The sequence below is a fragment of the Cardiocondyla obscurior genome, linkage group LG08 (genome assembly GCF_019399895.1).
Source record: "Cardiocondyla obscurior isolate alpha-2009 linkage group LG08, Cobs3.1, whole genome shotgun sequence".
Taxonomy (NCBI): Eukaryota; Metazoa; Arthropoda; class Insecta; order Hymenoptera; family Formicidae; genus Cardiocondyla; species Cardiocondyla obscurior.
Window position 1 is genome coordinate 2,152,278 of NC_091871.1, and position 18,798 is coordinate 2,171,075.

Sequence of the window (18,798 nt, forward strand, 5' to 3'; positions counted from 1 at the left end):
AGGTACGGGCGACGCTCAAGTACATTCAAGACAATCAATTTCCGGCCGTCACCGTCTTCCGAGATAACGCACCTCATTACTACCGTCGGGACGAAACCGGAGTCTGGCAGCCGATACGATATTAAGGTCCCGCAAGCCGCAGACTCGGTTAGGGCTTGCGCGATTGTTCAACGAAAATTTTCCGAGCGACAGTATAACATTAAATCGCGGATCGACGAGGCGTGTAAAACAGGACGATCGAATCGTAGGAGTTTAAATGAATTAGTCGATTTCGGCGCCTATTGGCCTCTATTGCCAGCGTCTCTGCCGGAGTTACTTGAGTCCTAGTAAGCTCGTTTGAGAAAAAAAAAGGCCGACTCGCACTTACGATTGACGAGCAAATTGCGGAAGTCGCCGGTGCAATAATTGCGGCCTTCGTCGGCCGGCAATTATCTCTGATCGACGAGAAACGGACGTCCGATCGAGAAGAAGCCGTGGGATCGAGTATCGATCGAGGCGTAATCAACGCGCTGGTCAATGCCTTAAAGGCCTGCTCACACCAGAAGACGTCTCGCAAGACGTATTCAAGATTAACGTTTGTAATATTTACAAAGAATATTATCGAAGAGCATAGTTTATTCTGTTATCACGGAATAAGCTGTGAGAAATGTGAAAAAGATCTTTCGATAAAAAGTTTTTTCTGAAAATTTTAATATACGCATTATTCTGCGAATATTTTATTTTGCATACGTTTATATATGTTTCATACTTTCTTTTCAATTTAAATAACATACGAGACATTTTTTTCCATGCAGTTGTTGCAGAAAGTTTTACAGAACAGCATTGCAGAAATTGAAATTATTTCAGATAAATTTTTGCAGAAGATTAAAGTTCGATTTTTAAATTAAAGAAAAAAAAAGACAACTAATAAATAATTAAAGTGCTTATTGAAAATATTTAATGATTTATCTCTCCTTAAATTTAATTTTTGAATGCAAAGAATGTATTAACGTTTAATTAAAGTTTTTCTTTTATGAATTATTATTTCATAAATATAAACTGCCGCAATGTAATCGACTGAAACATAAATCGAACGTCAAGTTTTTTTTTTAATTTGTTGAACAACTTTTGCTATACGGCTTCAAAAAATTTATACCGTTTTCGACAATATTTACAAAGAAGCGAGGTAGATTTTGTAAAATATACATTTATCTCTTTTTTTTTATCACACGTAAACGCATTCGTATTAGCATTTGGCGTACGACAACTTCAGTTGTGAATAGGCCTACATACATATGTACTGAATATATTGACATTGTTGAATTTTATCTTTTTGTTAGTTGCTACATGGATGAATTTCGGTCGTTGTTATAAAGCATCATTAGTCGTACGTGATCGTTACTCCATCGTCTCCGTATTAACTTCTTTCGTTGGCGGAAAGCGCATTTGGCGCTGAATACAACCTATTTCTAACTTTATATCGCATTTGTGCAATTGTCATAACGAGATAACTAGCTTGATAGTAAAAAATCTCGTTTGGTGCTAAACGTGCGACCGAAAGTACGATTCAATGCACACGCGCGAGAACGCTTGTCCCTTTTCCAGCAAACGCAATATTACGGCAATATTACAGCAGCGTTCCAAGGTTGCAGTAACATTGCCAGATATATTCTGCGTTTGCTGGGATATTCTCTCTCTTCCCGTTTTGTTCCTGCAGCCGAAACAGTTCGAACAACGAATAATTTCGTATTTGCCATAATGAAAGGAAGAAAGTTAGACGGAAGGTAGAGAGGCGAAATAGAAGAGATAGTGTATATAATATTTTCAGGGTTGTGCCCGAGTCCTTCGGGTGAGGGAAAGTTCCTTTGCCTCGAGGCAATTAATTCCGCAAGGGGATACGAGTCCCTCTGAAAATTTATGCGCAAATTAGCAACCGTGTACGAGTCGTTGATGCCTCGTGGGAGTATTACCAAATTGTGTGCTCTCTGTGTGCATACGTTGAAAGATATCTCGCGTTCAAAACGATCGGAAGTAAAGTATCTGAGAGATTGCCTTACAATCTCTTACGATTTAAGACAAACGTCTGAGGTAGAGTGAATGCGCAATTCGCAAAACGATCCCCCCATGCGTCATCGAACGACTTAAAAACGGCGAATCGAGCGAGCGCGCAATTATCGAGATTAAACGAATAAATGCATAATAAGATGAGGCAATTCGATTATTCTTCTAAAGATCGCGCGGCCGTCCGCCGATATAGATTTTTCCTATTTGTTGTTAGAAAGCACGGACGTGCGGTCGCGATTGAGGAATCAAAACGACGAGGCCTTCCCTTACCTGCAGATTCATCGATTAAGGTAATTATCCTCCGGACAGCATTCGAGAGCACAGCTCTACGGCGAAGCCAGGCAAATTTTATATCTCGACACTGGATACGGATTTCAGTGTCGGCAATCGAGAAATAAATTGATTAATTCGAGCAATTTGATATTACTGTTGAGTTTATATCTTTGAGATGAATATATGATGCGAAACGACGTAATTAATAACACTTGAAGGTGTTTATATCAAAGCTATGGTCTCGAAAGCCTTGGAGTAGTGAGTAAAGGAAGGGTGCGTTTATAATTTTCCATTGTTCTAGTGATACATAAGTTAATTGAGGTTGATATTAATAATACCGACGACGACGACGGTCACAAATGATACTACTGACGATAACGATATTTCCTAGAACTCGAAGAGATATATTTTTACTATATTGTGTAAAGAAAAAAAAAAAGAAAAAAAGAAAAAGAAGAAGAAGAGCGAATGCACTCGCAATGACGAGGTTCTCAGGATCGAATTGCGACCCGCTTTTCTTCCTGCGTCGGTCTACGCGAGTAGCGGGGTGGTTCGCCACTTACTTTGTTGCTTCTGCCAGGAAAATGTACGGCTTTTCTTGCTTGCGTCATGAAAACTTCCCGGTGCAGCAATGCAAGTTACATATAGATTTCTCTCTTTTCTTTTAGTCGATCGTGCCTACCTATTTTCTTGCCCAACCCTTTACGCCTTTTATCCCTCACGGTAGTCCTTCCGTTCGATCTCTATCGCATTCTTTCTCGCGTCGCGCAGACGCAATCTTACTACGTAATATTATTTGGTGATATATTTATACAATAAACTGATAGATTAAAGCAACAACTTGTGTTACGTTATTTCGCTGTATAAGATTGGACCGTTGATTTCGACGAGCGATTCCCCATATCTCGATCTATCGCGGGAGGAGACAGCGTCCGGCGCTCTGTCGATTCGTTGTGATAAATGGGTCTTTGTAGCCGATTTAATCGCGAAGTGTTCGCGACTCCGTAAGATCAACTTGCTGAGAAACCGCTCAACAGAGACTGGTAACAACGTCGTTAACAAAGTTGCGGGTTGTTACATAGCACACGCAGCAACGAACTATTACGTAAGTATACCGCCGCGCACCGTCGCGCGGGAAGAAAGGACCGCATTATCATGACTTTGTCGACATCGTTATTAAATGTGAAGCGCGATTATTATTTATTGATTAATCGCGCGACCAATAAGGGGCGCCTTCGGAAACGTCACGTTAAAAGGCGCCGGGTGAAATTAAATAGTTTGCTTCTCAATTTTATAAGAATATTTTTGGAATTTTACGATCATATGAAACGCGATATTGTTTTTATAATTATGATTTTTATTATAATTGCGAAAGTAGCGAAGGTCATGCGGGAAAATAATTAAGATGCAAAGAATTTTTTTTTATGCTCTGTTACAATTTAATTAGTTTCGATATTTAATCTTGAAAAATTTTGCGAGTATTTACGGTCGAAAGTTTCCACACGTCGCATAACTCGCGAGACTATTTGACGTGTAATTTCGTTGAATATTAGCGGCTTACGTATGTGGGAGTGCATCTTATATCCTGACAGTTGTGCCAAGAGTTAGCTCGATTGTCAGCGGCAGGAAATTTCCGCTTTCGGCAAGTTTGCTTTGAACGACTTACGAGTTTTCCGACAGCGCCTCGCTTCGGCGTAGAATCCGAAATTTCCAGCGAGAAGATGATAATTGCATTGAAAGGTGATCATCCGGAAATAATATTCATGCCAAGAATTCTAGAGCGGAACGCTTTTGTAGAATACTTCGCTCAAAAGTAGTATCTTTGAAGCGTCTTCGAACACTATTTGCAAAACTATGTACTTGATACACGATCCTGATTGAAACAAATCGATTGAAGTTAATCGCGCGAAATAATTCTGAAAATAGTTCACGAGTCCTTAAAATTTTGTCTATAATATTTTTTATAAAATATTTTTTACGCTTTCAATGCAATATTAATAATAATTTTATTACGATACTTAGATTATTTAATACTTCATCTAACGATTACACTCGATTATATCAAATCTAAACTCGGAGGAGAATTTCTAAGGCGGAGAATGATACTTTTTCACTTCTGATAAGAAGTGTAGGCACGTGCGTCTTATTATCGAGGGTTTCATGCAATTCAGATTCAAGATGATGGAGGGAAAAAAATGTAAGAAAAAACCTCGGGGAGAAAGTGAAAAGAGGATAGACTTGTGAAGAGCTTGCGGGCGGCGAGTAGTAACGAATGACGCCGCGCAGACTCCTCAGGTGACTGGGTCAGACTCGCAGTAGTTTGCGTCAAGCACTTGCTCCGACACGGTCAGTGCCGTTTCGTCATCGTTGGCTCGACGACGGTCTACCTCGTGTTCTCACCACCCTCCGTTACAATCGTTCCACGTTTCTGGTAATTGCTTTTGAAGAGAAAACCACGAACCTTCTTCACGGTGAGTTTTGCTTATAATTACGTGTATTTAAAAATTTTTTTTTTTTCCTTTTAAAGAGTTTTTTTTTTTTTTTTTTTTTTTTTAATTAAAAGACTGTCCTCGAAGGTTTTGTTAACTACTTAGAAACTAAAAAATGACTTGGAAATTTGTTGGAACGGACTTAATAATGAGCGTTTTGTGCCGAGAAAGTTGCAACGCGTGTTATATTCAGATTTCAATACAATATCGAATTGCATTCGTTCCGTCGAATTAATAAATATGTGAAAGGCGATTAACGAAAGTCTTCGCTTCATATTGGAAGATAATGCGGCATTAAATATCGCGCTTGAAATTCGTGTAAATTTAAAATATTAACTTTTATAAATAAAACTCATCGGGCGAAGAAGAAAGTGTCGAATGGAAGTTTTAATTTTCAATTTCAAGTTTACTTAAATTTGCATTAATTACATTGTTCGCGCAAGTAGTACAATGGACGTTTTAAAAGTGCGCCTACACGTTGAGCTGTAACCGCGTGGCTTTAAATTCTCACTTCTACATTCATTGAATGACGAACGAGTGATATCATTGCAGAATGCGTCTGCACCCAGTAACTTTACAATAGTAAAACTCTATTAGATCGAGAACAAAAATAGACAGTGAAAAAGGGTAAATATATTCACGAGCAATAAGCCACGTTTAAAGAAACGAGAAGATACGTTACAAATAAAATAATCAAACAAAAATATTCAATTTATTTTTCCTTAAAAGGAGGAAAAATTGCTAAAATTTTTTTAAATTAAAATATGCAGTTTTTTTTTCCTTCAAAACTAATCAGTTCTGGCACAAATTTTTTTTAACTCTCGCAAAAATATATGTCTGTTAAATATTCTTGTTATCTTGGAATCAAATCCTGCCTCTTTTTTCAACGTAGATTTGAAAAAAAAAACTTGACGGAAGCTAAATTGAAAGTCACAAAGCGTGAAATAAATAAAAAAAAAGAATTAAACTGAATAATTTGTAAATAAATTACATCTATATTTATATTTTTAAATATTAAAAAATTTCTCAATAAATAAATAAATTATTTAATTAATTAATAATATTAATAAATAATTTCAGTAAAAGAATCGATAACGAGACGCTTAATATTAAAATCTCTGCATTCGAAAGTAACATTAGCAATTTTATTCCTTAAAGAATGAGTCCTTCAACTTGCCCTTTCCGCTTGGTGGATGGTATTAATTTCAGAGTACTCTAATAATCGATATTTCTAATCGTCCCGCGAGACAAGGAGAAAATCACGGAAAGCGAATCGTCTGTCGTCGGCGAATCGTAATATTGTTTGCCGCTGCCGGTCTCAAGCTAATCGCGTACGTTCGTGCCGCAAGATCGCAATCGACCGACCCGATTCTTGGAAACGCGAACGGGAAGTTCGTCTTGATTTAACTTCCGCCGTTATATATTCTCCGCAGAAAAGTGAAGGTTGATGAACGAAGAGGCGGTTTAAAATGTCAGCCGCGGGGTCGCGGGGGAACGTGTCGCTGTGAATTAAATCGAATTGTACGTATTCGATTACGGCATACATTTGCCGGGCGTTTCTTGTTAAAAATTAAAAGGAAAATATTCAGCTGGGGCATCGCTTCGATTACAATTCCGAATTACAGGCGCGGAAGCTTATCATAAATTAAACTCCGCTCAAGTGAATAACAATTCTACGCTTTATATGTTTTTCCGATAAAACTCCATTTCGAAAGCACTTCGATGTAGAACTTATTTACAAGTGAAATTTATATACCGAAAATTAAGAAAACGCGTGGAATAAGTCTTTTCGTTCGATTTAATTAATATAAGAAGTGCCGCGCAGTCCTTTCGAGATCCCAAAAAATGATACGATTAATAAGATGAATAATTTCGACAAAAATTACTCCGTACATAATTCTCGAGTGCGTTACGTTGAAACACGTTTGCATCCGAACGCGCGGCGTGAACACGCGTGATCTGACGCGGTGAGTTTGTGCAAAAGAGCGATAATGTTTTTAACATACCTCGCCCAAGTGCAATCTTGGACTAATGCAATCTCCGCGATTTGACGGGCGCGCGAATGGAATTACGCGTGGCGAGATACATATGCGGGAAGCGTATTGTGTGGATGCTGCGCCGAGTGTAAATCGTAATGGCCGATAATGCTGGATTTAATGAACTTCCCCTGAAATGTTTTCCATTCTCTGAAAACACGCGCGTGAATTTTGTACGAAGTAATTCGCAAGTTATATCCTTCGCGAAATAGTAATAAAAAAAAAAAATTTTTTAAAAAGAACAGTATTGCTAGAAAAATCACACTTTCGTATATCCCGGAAGGTTAAGTAACAATTTTTCTATTTTTAATTTTAAATAAACATTTCAAGATAAAAGATTCGACCGTTTCTCGCTGCGCTTTATAAATTCTGCCGATCAGACCAGTTGTAATAAATTTTTTGTAATAGCAGTCGCCTCTTTTTCGGTTAAATCCATTAGTTTTTATGACAATAAAATTTTATAATAAATTTTTTTTTATCCCCTCCTTTATGATCGAACTTTATCGCAAAATTCATACTTCGACCTTTCGCTTAACAGTGAGGTGACATTTTATTAAGCGTCTCTTGACCCCATCTTTTTATCTGTCGGTTTATCGACGCGCCGCACAACGCGATGATCGCCCATTCTTTCGCTCGGCATTATTTTTTTTATCCCGGTCATCGACATTGTTGTACATCGCGGAGGGGGACGATTATTGCCGTCAATTCGATCGGCGTATAGAGGAGACGTAATTCAGCTGAGCGGAATGAGCGCATCGATCCGAGATCGATAAACGGTCGCGTTTTCCCCCGTAGCACTCCGGTATAAAAGAGCCCGGCCAAGAATGACGTATTTAATCGGATTAAGGCGAGCCTCGCGACCGCCGTCTACTTTCTTTTCTCGGGCAGGAAGCGAGTAATCGACTTCCAAGAGCGATTCTCACCCCCGGAGTTTATTGCGGTGCATCTTGTCGACATGGACATAGCAGGGATAGACCGCGTGGTTTAATTGAATAAGTGTAATCAAACCCGAGAGAGACGTCCTATCGTCATGACGCCATATTTTACTCTATTTATCATTGTTTCACTGAATTCCTTCCTCGCTACTCTATCTGGTTTAATAGACCTTTTTAATGTGAGAGAAGACGAGAGGTACGACTGATTGTACTACTCGAATAATCGCGGTCCAAATATTTCTGGGTTTTTTTTTTTAGGGGGGTTTTATTTTTCACTTTTTAAATTTTTTTTTTCTTTCCTTTGAGATAAAGAAAGACACAGCCCTGTTTGGAACAGGAGAAAGTAAGCGAAGAGTCAATTAAATTACTTGTTACGTTGTGTTAGTCGCGACGTTATCTTCGTTTATTATCAGTTTTCCTCGGAGACTTTAATCTTATTGGCAGATGCTTCAAATACTTGGAGTTGGAATTTTCCATATTAAAATGTTAAAATACTAACTAAATCTTCACAAGTTACTAACGATAGAAAATGAAGGGAACTTTGGAACTTCGTTAAACTTCTGTCAAGTAATTATGTGACAAAAGATCTTCTGTTCAATGCCGAATGAATTTAATTTCGAATTAAAAATATTAAGAAAGTATCAAGTAGGCACGATAATTAGTAATTCGCCGCGAGATTTTCTATATAATGAGAATTCTATATCATAAATAAATCTTTTAATAAGAAAAACAAGTAGCCTATAAATCGAAGATGAATGTCTGTGCTAAAAATAAAAAGGGTTGTACAGCTTATTGTGTAAATAGGATAGTTGTAATAAAAATCGCCTCTTATAACAGGGTACGATATAAACACTTCGACCTACAGCTTTATAATGGATAATTAACTTTGTGGAATTATTTAAATTCTATTCATAATAAACAGGATTTATGATATATAATATATATATTCAAGATTTGTTACAAATATACCTGACGAAGAAATTCTCTTGATACTCTGTAAACTATCGCGGGATTTTAATAATATAAATTTGCGCCACGATCTACATTTCATTTTAAATACTTGCATTTTTTTAATTATTATAATTGCGTCAAAAAAAAAAATTAATTGCAAAAAATGCCGTTACATTACGCGTGTAATTTAACCAATTTATTTTCCGAAAGTGATTTGTCACGAATTCATCTCGCGTTATAATAATAATAATAATAATTCTGTGATTGTCGCGACATTTCATGACATTTAAATTCCGCTACATTTTCATTGCTCATTCTTTAAAGGATTAAAAAGTCATGTACATTTACTCGCAAAATAACGCAAGCTTTTATTTTCTTCCTTTTGTTCGTCCGGAGGAGCGCGGCGACAATCTTCAAAACAGAGCTTTTTCGGGGATTTCTCGCGATTTACAGCAAATTGGACGAAAGCTTTGAAACCTAATGCTGTTCTGGAGACTGTATATTTCCCTTCTATAATAACGGAAGATTAAATTACAACGCCGTGCATTACGAAATTTATTAATTTAAAATGCACCCGTAAAACGCCGTATGGATAATGAGCTCCGTCGAAGTAATTTTCAAAAATTAAATTTATCACGACTCGCTCGTTTATATTATTCGAAAGTTTGAAATCAAAAATTGACTATTGCACTTTTTTTTTTTTTTTAATACCGTGAAAATATCTTAAAGCGATTTAAATACGAAACCGATTTTAAGAAAGATCTTTTTCAGCTGTAGGAAATACGTTCGCAATGACACGGCGAAATTTCAAGGCAGAAACTTGAAGTATATCTACTTTAAAATGTAACATAATGTTTAAAAAAAAGTAGTAGAGCAAGAGGAATTCGACAAGCTGCTCGAAATTGCCACCGCTCATTACGAGCGGACAGCTTTCTTCCCCTTGCGACAAACGAGCACCGTGACAAGCGAACGGCCAATTTTACGGAACGAACAATCATTTTTAAGGGTCAAAGGTTTTAAGCCGGCCATCTTAGTCCGCAATTCTACATATTTCATCAGATGTTTCTCTTTTTTCTTTCTAAATTGAAAGTAAGAATTTATAAAAGAAGTTTTGAAATAATTTTGTTTCATTGCAAATATAATGTAATTTTATCGCGCAAAATAATTCACAAAGTTTAAGCAGCCTGCACATATCTTTCTCGTTTATTTTAATAAAATTTGTTTTTAATCTTTAAAAATTTGTTCAGCACTTTTTTCTTTTGTAAAATTTCATGAATATCAGCTATCGCATGAAAAATAATAAATATGTTTGCCGAATAAAAATTTCAATTGCAGACGAAAACGCGAGTACCGGCCATTTCTATTTTCCAATTCAAATTTATCAATTAACAAAGACGGTTCCAAATGGAACGCCTATATTTGTCTTGTATGCGGTTTTAGCATATTACGTGAACGGATGTATTGCGCGTCCACTGAATTTATTTTGCTCATAAAGCTCTTGTTTATTTAAATTAATCCTACGTTTCTTTTCATTTACCTTTAAAATAATTAAGAATTTTCAGAATTTTGATTTATACTTGATTATTTTTAATTCGTTATTAACAATTGTAAATATACCCAAGAAACAGTATCGTAACCGATGTATATGTATCTAACATCGTTAAAGAAATAAAATCGTTTAATGAGATTCGTTCGCTGAAAATTATGCGTACTAAAAAATTGGAACGTTATTTAATTTAAGAATTAATTCAACATTTCGGAGAGAAAAGTAGAAAATATGCCAAGAAAAAGCACATGCACGTGTCGCAGTTTTTTCTGTGACGTCACGTCGTTCCTCTCCCCCTCCCCCGCTTCTGAAAAACTTCCTCTTTACGACGCTGTTTTTTTTCAACAACAGAGGGAATAATTCTCATAATAATAAAAAGCAGAGATAAGCGTATAATTTCGAATAATCGTGATTTAGCGCAGATGCAGGCGGAAACGAGAACGTGAAAAGCAGATTCAACGTCATTTATTCATACCACTGTTAGATTTCGTATTTAGTGACGTACAGAAAGATAACAGCTGCGTTGTAACATATATGCGGAAGTTACAAAATAATTGATTAAAAGTAAAATGCAGTCAGTATTGTGCCATACGATAAATACAAAAATCGTAAAAAAAAAGAGAAAAAAAATTTAAAAAAAAAAAAAAAAGTAATATAAACGTTTAGAGTGTTAACTTAACGACTTGACCGCGACCGACAGTTACTCGATGCTTCAACGAAAACTGACCGATTAACTTTAAGTACTCCACCGACTTAGCGCTAGTAGATATTCCGTCAAAAACCGACCTATCCGACCGCTAATTGCGCGAATCGCTAATAAAACCGTGCCGGCAAACCTAAGTACGATGCAAGAAGCGCGTTATCGTGCTATTGTTATTCGCATAAAGCGCGATTACGCGTAAAAGACCATACTCGAATATAATCCAGATATAAAAACGTTCGAATTATTCGAGCGAGTTATTCGAATGTTGAGGTATATTGAAATTCCAGCGATTCTTTAAGGACATACATACGTGAACACGCGCTCACACGCAGGCAGTTCGCAATTATGTACGTACAATTTTTCAGACTGATGGCGACTAATCGAGAATCTTACGAGAGCTCCCACAGAAGAGAATACGCGGCAAAATAAATTCTCTGATCCACGATACGCCGGCTAGAATTACGCTTCGTTATACATATTGTTGATTTCATCAAAGTCTCTCGGGGACGCGAGTGATATTTAATGTTTTACGAATATTCCGTCTATTTGCCAAAAGTGTATGCATATAATTAATAAACAAACTGTATAATTATAAACATAATATTAACTTAATTGACATCGAAAGCTTAGAAATGAAATAAAGCATTATTGATTATTAACAAACCATTACGTTAATAATTACGTTAATAACGCGGTAATTATTAAAATCGTCGAAAGTTGAAAATTTATCCATAATATTACACATAAAGCAAAGGGAATAAATGTAACGTAATATGTAGAAATAATATAATACGTAAACGTTGAGTGAGTAATAACGTAATTTGCGTTATTTCTACGTGGTCGTGAAATATTATTATTATAAATTACAGCGGGGCAAAGTTTATATATTGCTCAAAATAATGCGAGGCTTCCGATACTTTTCGAGAAATCCATTTATTGCGACCTAATTCACATCTTCATTTAAAAAAATTTACGGCGCGTTTGTGTCGTGAAGTACAGAGGCACCGACCCTTTTATATCATTTGGGGGAGCGAGATGTTGGATCTTTGAAATTGTTTCGAGATGGATCGAGAGCACGTGTTCGGAATGCGAAAATTATTCAACGGCTACCCCGGAGAATGACTAGAAGTGAGTGAGAGAAAACGCCAGCTGCCAAAAAACGGCTCTCCCGTGGGTGAACGAACCACCCTTCTACGGATAGAAGCTCGCCCCCGCTAGACATATAATTATGCCTAAAAGGATTTTTAGAATGTAAAACCATTACCTTTTTTTTTTTTATTTTACTTTTGCAACGTGTGCTAATTTTTTTCGTTCTAATTTTTTAGTTTCTTAATTTGTTTTTTAATAAAATCGATAAGAAACGATATTTTAATAAGCAAAATTATATTCATAGCAAAAATAATAAAAAAAATTTTGAAAGATATTAAATTCTTTTATGTACATTATCTCTTAAGGCATAATAGTCTAATTAGTGTCTCAAACTGCGTATTTAACTTTTTCCATCACGAGCACCTTTTTTTTTTTTATAGTCTTTTCTCGTGCTTTTTTTTTTCTTTGATTATTCGACATACACACATATATACATGTTCTAAATATACATGCTTCTATATTGAGGTTTCCTCCGATTAGGCATTGTGCGTTGCCGGCGCGAAAATGGAAAAGTTTTTTATCCGCTTCGCTGAACCGGGTGAAAGGCGTTATCGGGGCGAGCGTTTCTTCGTAACTTTCGTAAAACGCCATCCATATTCAAATACTTTTAATTAAACGTGCGTCGCCGCGTGCAGCCCCTCGTTGCCCAATTTTTACTTAGATAACGAGTTCGCGCGTGAATTGCCCGATGTGCATCTTCGTCTGTCGCCAACGAGTTCGGTAACGTACAATAGGAAAATACTTCCCGATCGAATTTCAATTTGTTCCCATTTCGGAGAACCATCTAGTTGTATAAATTCAATATGTCGCGTGTGGATTAATTAACGAGTACGTTCATGTAAAATTAACTGACTTTTTTTACACGTGCAATGTAATCTAAAACGTTGATGGAAAATTAATTATTCGTAGCGGCAATTAATAACGCAAAACTTTTCCGGGCCGGCCAAAAAATTCATATCCTTTACAGTAGTAAATCCCTTATTTCAACAATAATTATTACATATTTATAATACAATTTCTCTTATTAGTGCTTTAAGCACTGGCTTCGGGAAAAACGTAAACGCGCGACAATCAAAATGTAGCCAAATTTATAAGTAAAAGAAAAAAAAGGAAAAGAAAAAGAAAATCCCTTTTTTTAAACTTATTACTCGTAATTCGATAATAAATAATCGGAACGTCGACTTGCGCCTGCTTGGTCTGCGGTAAAAGTAAATGAGCCTGGACATTTCGCGGCATAAACGGTAATAAAGGACGATGCGTATGTTGTCTGATAAGCCGTAAACTTTGTACTGCACAGCGCTCTTTTGTAAATCCTTCTGTTCTTAATTTTAAAAGACAGCGAAGGAGAAACTTTGCGAAACTAGGAATCCCCGAGGGGGAAAACTCGCGCGCGAACACGAAGAGTTGATTACGCGGTTCCGAGTTTCAACAAAAAAACGGTATCCACCTCTCTTTCTTTGATGATTCCTTTAATAGCTCTTGTCTGAAATGCAGCTTAGCGAAAATTGTGCGCCGCGAACACGGCCATAAAATATATAAAATGCAGAAATATGGAATGGAAGAATTATTAATATTGACGACATTAGATACATATCGAATAAGCAGCTCTTCATTATTTTTAATTTAAAAAAAAAAAAAAAATAAAATAAATAAAAATATTTTATTAAAAAGAAAGAGAGAGAGAAAGATGAACAGAGAAAAAAAAAGCAGCACCAGACTGCTGCTTAAATGAGCTGTTGCACGCTAAACGCTTATTAAATCGATATTTCGCGCAAAAAGAATTCGCAAAGTACAAGTGATTAATGGTTGCTGCTGGTTTTCTCAAATCAGTCTGATGGCTTGACTGAGGTTTTTCTCGATAAAAATGCAAACGTCGATAATCGGGCGGCAAAAATACTCGGAGGAAAAAGAAAGAGCCGACCAGCTGAATTGGAGAACATCTGGCAATTCGAGCGAATCTCGTATTAAAGAGCTATGCTTTTGTTGAATAAAATCAATACACTATCTCGTCATTATTTTTTTACCGTTTCGACCAATTGATCAGTTTCGTTCCTTCTATAGTATTTTTTTATTTTTGTTTAAAAAAAAAAGATTAAAAAGATTGATGTCGTTATTACATTAAAATATCAATTTTTTTTTAAATAAAATTTAAAAAAACTGTAAATAGAGTTCGTCTGCATTCCTATCTGAAAATGTCGGATGAGTAAAGGTAACGTGAGGGGGAAAAAAGAGAGAGAAAACGCAACAAAAGAAAAACTCAGTGATTTCTCGAAGAGAATGGAGGAAAAGGGCAAGTGTCCTCAGCAATATCTACCCTTTAAGAAGAAAAAAAAAACCGTTTGATTTTTTTTTTTCTCACGGCCTGCCGCGATAAATCTCTGAGGATTACGGTCTGTCGAGGTTGAAAGAAAAAGATTAGAAGAGATCCCGTGTAACAAATGAAGTTTGTTCGTCGTGACGATCTTATTAGAAAAAGTAAATGCATTTAAAGAGTGCGCTTCTGTTAATAATCGCACGGTTGCTACTCGTGGAATATTAGCGAGTTGTATAATCGATGCTGCTTGAAAGGATACAAAGTGATTACTGAAGGATCGAATGATAAGAATTTAATAATAATAGAAAATTAATTGGGTTAGCAATTAAATATTATTAGAAGAATAATTATATAGATAGGGAGATTAACGTCGGCTCGCACGTTTATCATCCTAATCAGCGAGATTGTCTCGCTTGGAGTGATACGTTGCGTAAACGGGTACGACAATACAAGCCAATCGGCACCTCGGTGATCAAATAGGATCACGATCGAGGCGATCATCGCCGAGATCTCGGAGAGTGACCGGAAGCACCTGCGCTACGGAATTACGGGACGAGCTCGGGGTAACGCGTTTAAGGGCAATTTTTGGTTCATTAAGGCTTCCCTGGTTAATTTTATTCACCAAACCGCGCTACATACATATAGAACACGCGTGCCTCGCGTTGTCGGGGACATAATTACACGACCGCGGACCGAGACATAGATCGAATACCACACCTATCCTCGGTTAAATTTCCTTATCGTGCCGCGCGAGAGTGATTCCCAGATGCGCAGTGTAAAACAAACACCGTCAATCAAATTGCATAAGTTCATCTTAATTTTACGTAACTAAGCAATCCGATTGATGGCATTCGTTTTACATTGCGCGCATTTAGGGACGATTCCATCCCCTAACGTGACAGCTATCGCGAGTGTCCTCGTACCTTTCTTTTTTTTTTCTTTATTTTTTTGTCTTTTTTTGTCTTTTTTCCATTTTTCCCGACTTCCGTTTTATCTCACTTTCACGCGGTACGCGTCGGTCAGCTGTGCAATAAGCGGTGACGGAAAACGCGACGCGAGCTTACAGCTACACGAACTTGGCAACAGCGACCACGAGAGGAAATCAATAGGGCCTTTTAACCCTCTCCTCTGTGGAATGGAAAAAACGCCGACGAGTAACCAAATCTAGTTCCGTCGTTTATTGTTTATCGGTTAATTGTTAGGAATTCTTTTTTTTTTTTTTTAACCAAAGAGACACGCCACGCTCGCAGGTGAAAGAGAATAGCGCTAGTAATCGCGTGTGTAAACGAAGCTTATTGATTTACATACACTATTTCGATATACATGCGTGTCAAGCGTGAAGGCATAATAGAATCCGTCTATAACAAACGGTGTAATGAAGATCTCACTATTGGTTAATTGAAATAATACTCTTGAAAGTGCGAGAGTGATCCGTAGCTCTATCTAGCTGCCTTTAGAATATAGACAACGAGGAATTACTGTCAGATGAAAACGACGTTAACCCTCGTAATATCACAGTCGACAAAAATTTAATAAATAAAATATAATAAAAATTTAAAAAAAAAAGTGACTACAAAGATATAAAATTATAATATATTAAGTCGTGGGATTAATTGGCATGCCACAGTAATTCTCAGTATAAGTCTTGACTTAATTTTTATTTTTTTTTCTTCTCTGTAATAATTTAAAGAGAAAATCATATCGGCACGCCGCGTTAAATACTACTGAATACCAGAGTTTACGCGTACACGCAACGACACAAGAAGTGCCTGTTCTCATCTCGTTGATAATAGCGATCGAGCGTGTCCGTTTTCCGCGTTGGCAGCAAGAGCTTGTCAATAAAAGCGTAATTTAAGCGAGATGCAAGGTTAACGCTCTGCTAACTTGATAGGCAAGGCCACCACTGTACTAATCGATGTGAGAAAACGGTGGTGAGGAAACGAGGGTGTGGCGTTAATTGAACGTTATCGCTGATTAATCGATGACATTCAGGAGTACGTGAGCGAGAATTACGAATAACCGTATGACGACAGGCAGGAATTGTGTGACGTATTACAATAGAAAAAAAAAGGCACTATTAAATTGAAAGTGTTAATCTCACAAAAAGAAAAGAAGCAAAATTATTCTGTTAATTTAAAAATATATATACATATATAAATATATAACTTTTAATCTAATGTTAATTTTTCTCAATTTGAAAAAAATAAATTTTTAATTAAAAAACTATATGTTCGGATTAACGCGATCATTGTTTCGTTTAGGTATAAGATTAAAATTCGGAATTGAATAATGCCTGTCTTTCTGCCTACGATTTTTTAAATTAATTTCCTTTACAAAAATATGATTCCAACAAAATGTGCACGTCCGCGTAATGGCCCCCGTGAAGTAATATATATTTTAATAATCGGACGTTAAACGCCCATCGAGGCAAAGAGATCTCTCTCACTTCCGGTTCTTTAAGGCAAAAGTGCATCCTTAAAACTCGGAAGGAATATTTATGCAATTTATAAAGGGAAGTATCTGATTTTAATACGATAATATTTAGTTCAGCCCTCGTAGTGGAATTTATCTTCCCTCGGGAAAATATGATCAATTATATTATTATTAGATTGCAGGCCGCCTTTTTTATCGGCGAAAGAAGTTTTCATCTTATTCTCGTGGCAAACGCGAACTGCCAGTAACGATTCCCGGAATGTTTATGACGTCTGTTAATTTAGATTGAATTGTCGAGACGCAATTATAAGAGCTCGCCCGGCGAGCGATTCAAAATGAGTTTCTCTTCTCGCGTAAGACTGTCGTGAAATTTCAGATTACTCGTGCAAGACATTTTCATTAACGCCGCTATGATTGCTCATAATTACAGTTTACGTCATGTACTTTTTTTTTCTTATATAACTTTATTGATTTCCCGAATCCTCTTTGCATATACCTACTTTTCTACATCAAAGCATTTAGAGCAATGCGTGGAGAAAAAAAAAAGACTTATAAAGTAACATACTTTTCATCGTAAAATTTGTTAAATTAATTTGCTATTATATGTTTCACGTGGCATAACATATAGAATTATTAAAGCGTTATAAATCGCTAATAAAAGGAATTTTTAAATAAATTTCCAGAACTCGATAGATCTGACAATACCAATTAATTTAAAATAATAATAATAAATCCTGTTTAAACAATTAATTAAATTTTATTTCAACGCTTTGTGATTACGATATTTAATATCCCGCGTTTAAAAAGATTGCGCGAATAAATATAAAAATATATCATTTAAACATCCAAGTATTATATTTGAAGTTTGTTATTATACTTTAACGCTGATTTGTTGTTTGCATTAAAGATCCTAATGGCGCTCGAAACGAGCAAGATACACACTTGCAGCGGTAATTATCGTTATCGTGTACACAATCAAGTAATCGAGTCTGTTTGCTCTCGTACCGTTCGTTCGGCAAACATCAAAGAACTATCTGTTACATTTTTCTCGCATATCCAGGAAACAAAGTCCCAGAGCGTCTTTAAAATTACCACCGAGCATCAAATATACAACATCCACGTGTAACGAGATCGACGTCGTGCATTTCTCGGCTTCGATTGGATCGGGGAGGAGAATTTCGCGTTTACGCATCGTTGACCACGAACGAAGCGCGACGGCTCGTTACGGACGCGCATAAGATATGCATTAGGATATGAGGAAGAGCTGTCGCGTCCCGGGATTTCAATTTTGAAAATTGCTCCTACACGCCATTTTCGTTAGACCTGATCAGCGGAAAATTTACTGTACTCTCGAATCGCATTATAGTAATTTTCGATCAAGTAATGCGCGATGCATCTTGCTCGTCCGAACGTGGGACGGAAAAAAAAAATCCCACCGACGATTCGTCATTTTAAATAAATAATAAACGTCGAATTGCCGAAAGATTATTACGCCTAAAAGCTTTGCACGTTCTGTCAAATAAATACCGGGAAATATTAAATAAAATATAAAATACTGGTTTAATTATCCGAATTGATTTTGATGGTTTTTATTTTTGGTATGAAAAAAAAACCCCCAAAAAAAACATCACGTACGGGAATCGATGTGTGAGACGGAACAATCAGGTACGTTGGTGCTAGCTAAATGGCAAAACGTTTGCTTTACACCTTTTACGCGAATTTTTTAAATGAATGATTCCCGGTATTTATTTGACAGAATGTACAATTAACAAATGTCAATTAATTCAACGAGATAGAAAGATCGAGCGTATCTAACATGCAGCTGCGTGCTATTATTGACGGAATCGCCGCTTCGTTTTCCGACGATTGTCTAACTGCTTCTAAAACCGAACCGTTCGTCCGCATCACGGGCGTGAATGCCGTTAC

At 36.6% G+C, this 18,798-nt stretch overlaps 2 protein-coding genes and 1 long non-coding RNA gene across 5 annotated transcripts in view; 2 read left to right on the forward strand and 1 right to left on the reverse strand.

Moving 5' to 3' along the window:
* Positions 1-3,156, forward strand: part of Ntan1 (N-terminal amidohydrolase 1) — a 41,140-nt gene extending 37,984 nt beyond the window's left edge. For both annotated transcript variants that reach the window (XM_070660191.1, XM_070660190.1), the window contains one exon: positions 3-3,156. In XM_070660191.1, the coding sequence (XP_070516292.1) occupies positions 3-125 (123 nt within the window). In that variant the 3' untranslated portion in view covers positions 126-3,156. The remainder of the gene's footprint in view (positions 1-2) is intronic.
* LOC139104620 (uncharacterized) overlaps positions 1-18,798 on the reverse strand; it is a 69,569-nt gene that overhangs the window by 21,061 nt on the left and 29,710 nt on the right. The gene's annotated exons all lie outside the window — the stretch shown is intronic.
* The window catches only part of LOC139104614 (GTP-binding protein Di-Ras2), a 58,072-nt gene continuing 43,869 nt past the window's right edge, over positions 4,596-18,798 (forward strand). Inside the window, exon 1 of the mRNA XM_070660194.1 lies at positions 4,596-4,787. The gene's annotated coding sequence lies outside the window, so the exon portion shown is untranslated. The remainder of the gene's footprint in view (positions 4,788-18,798) is intronic.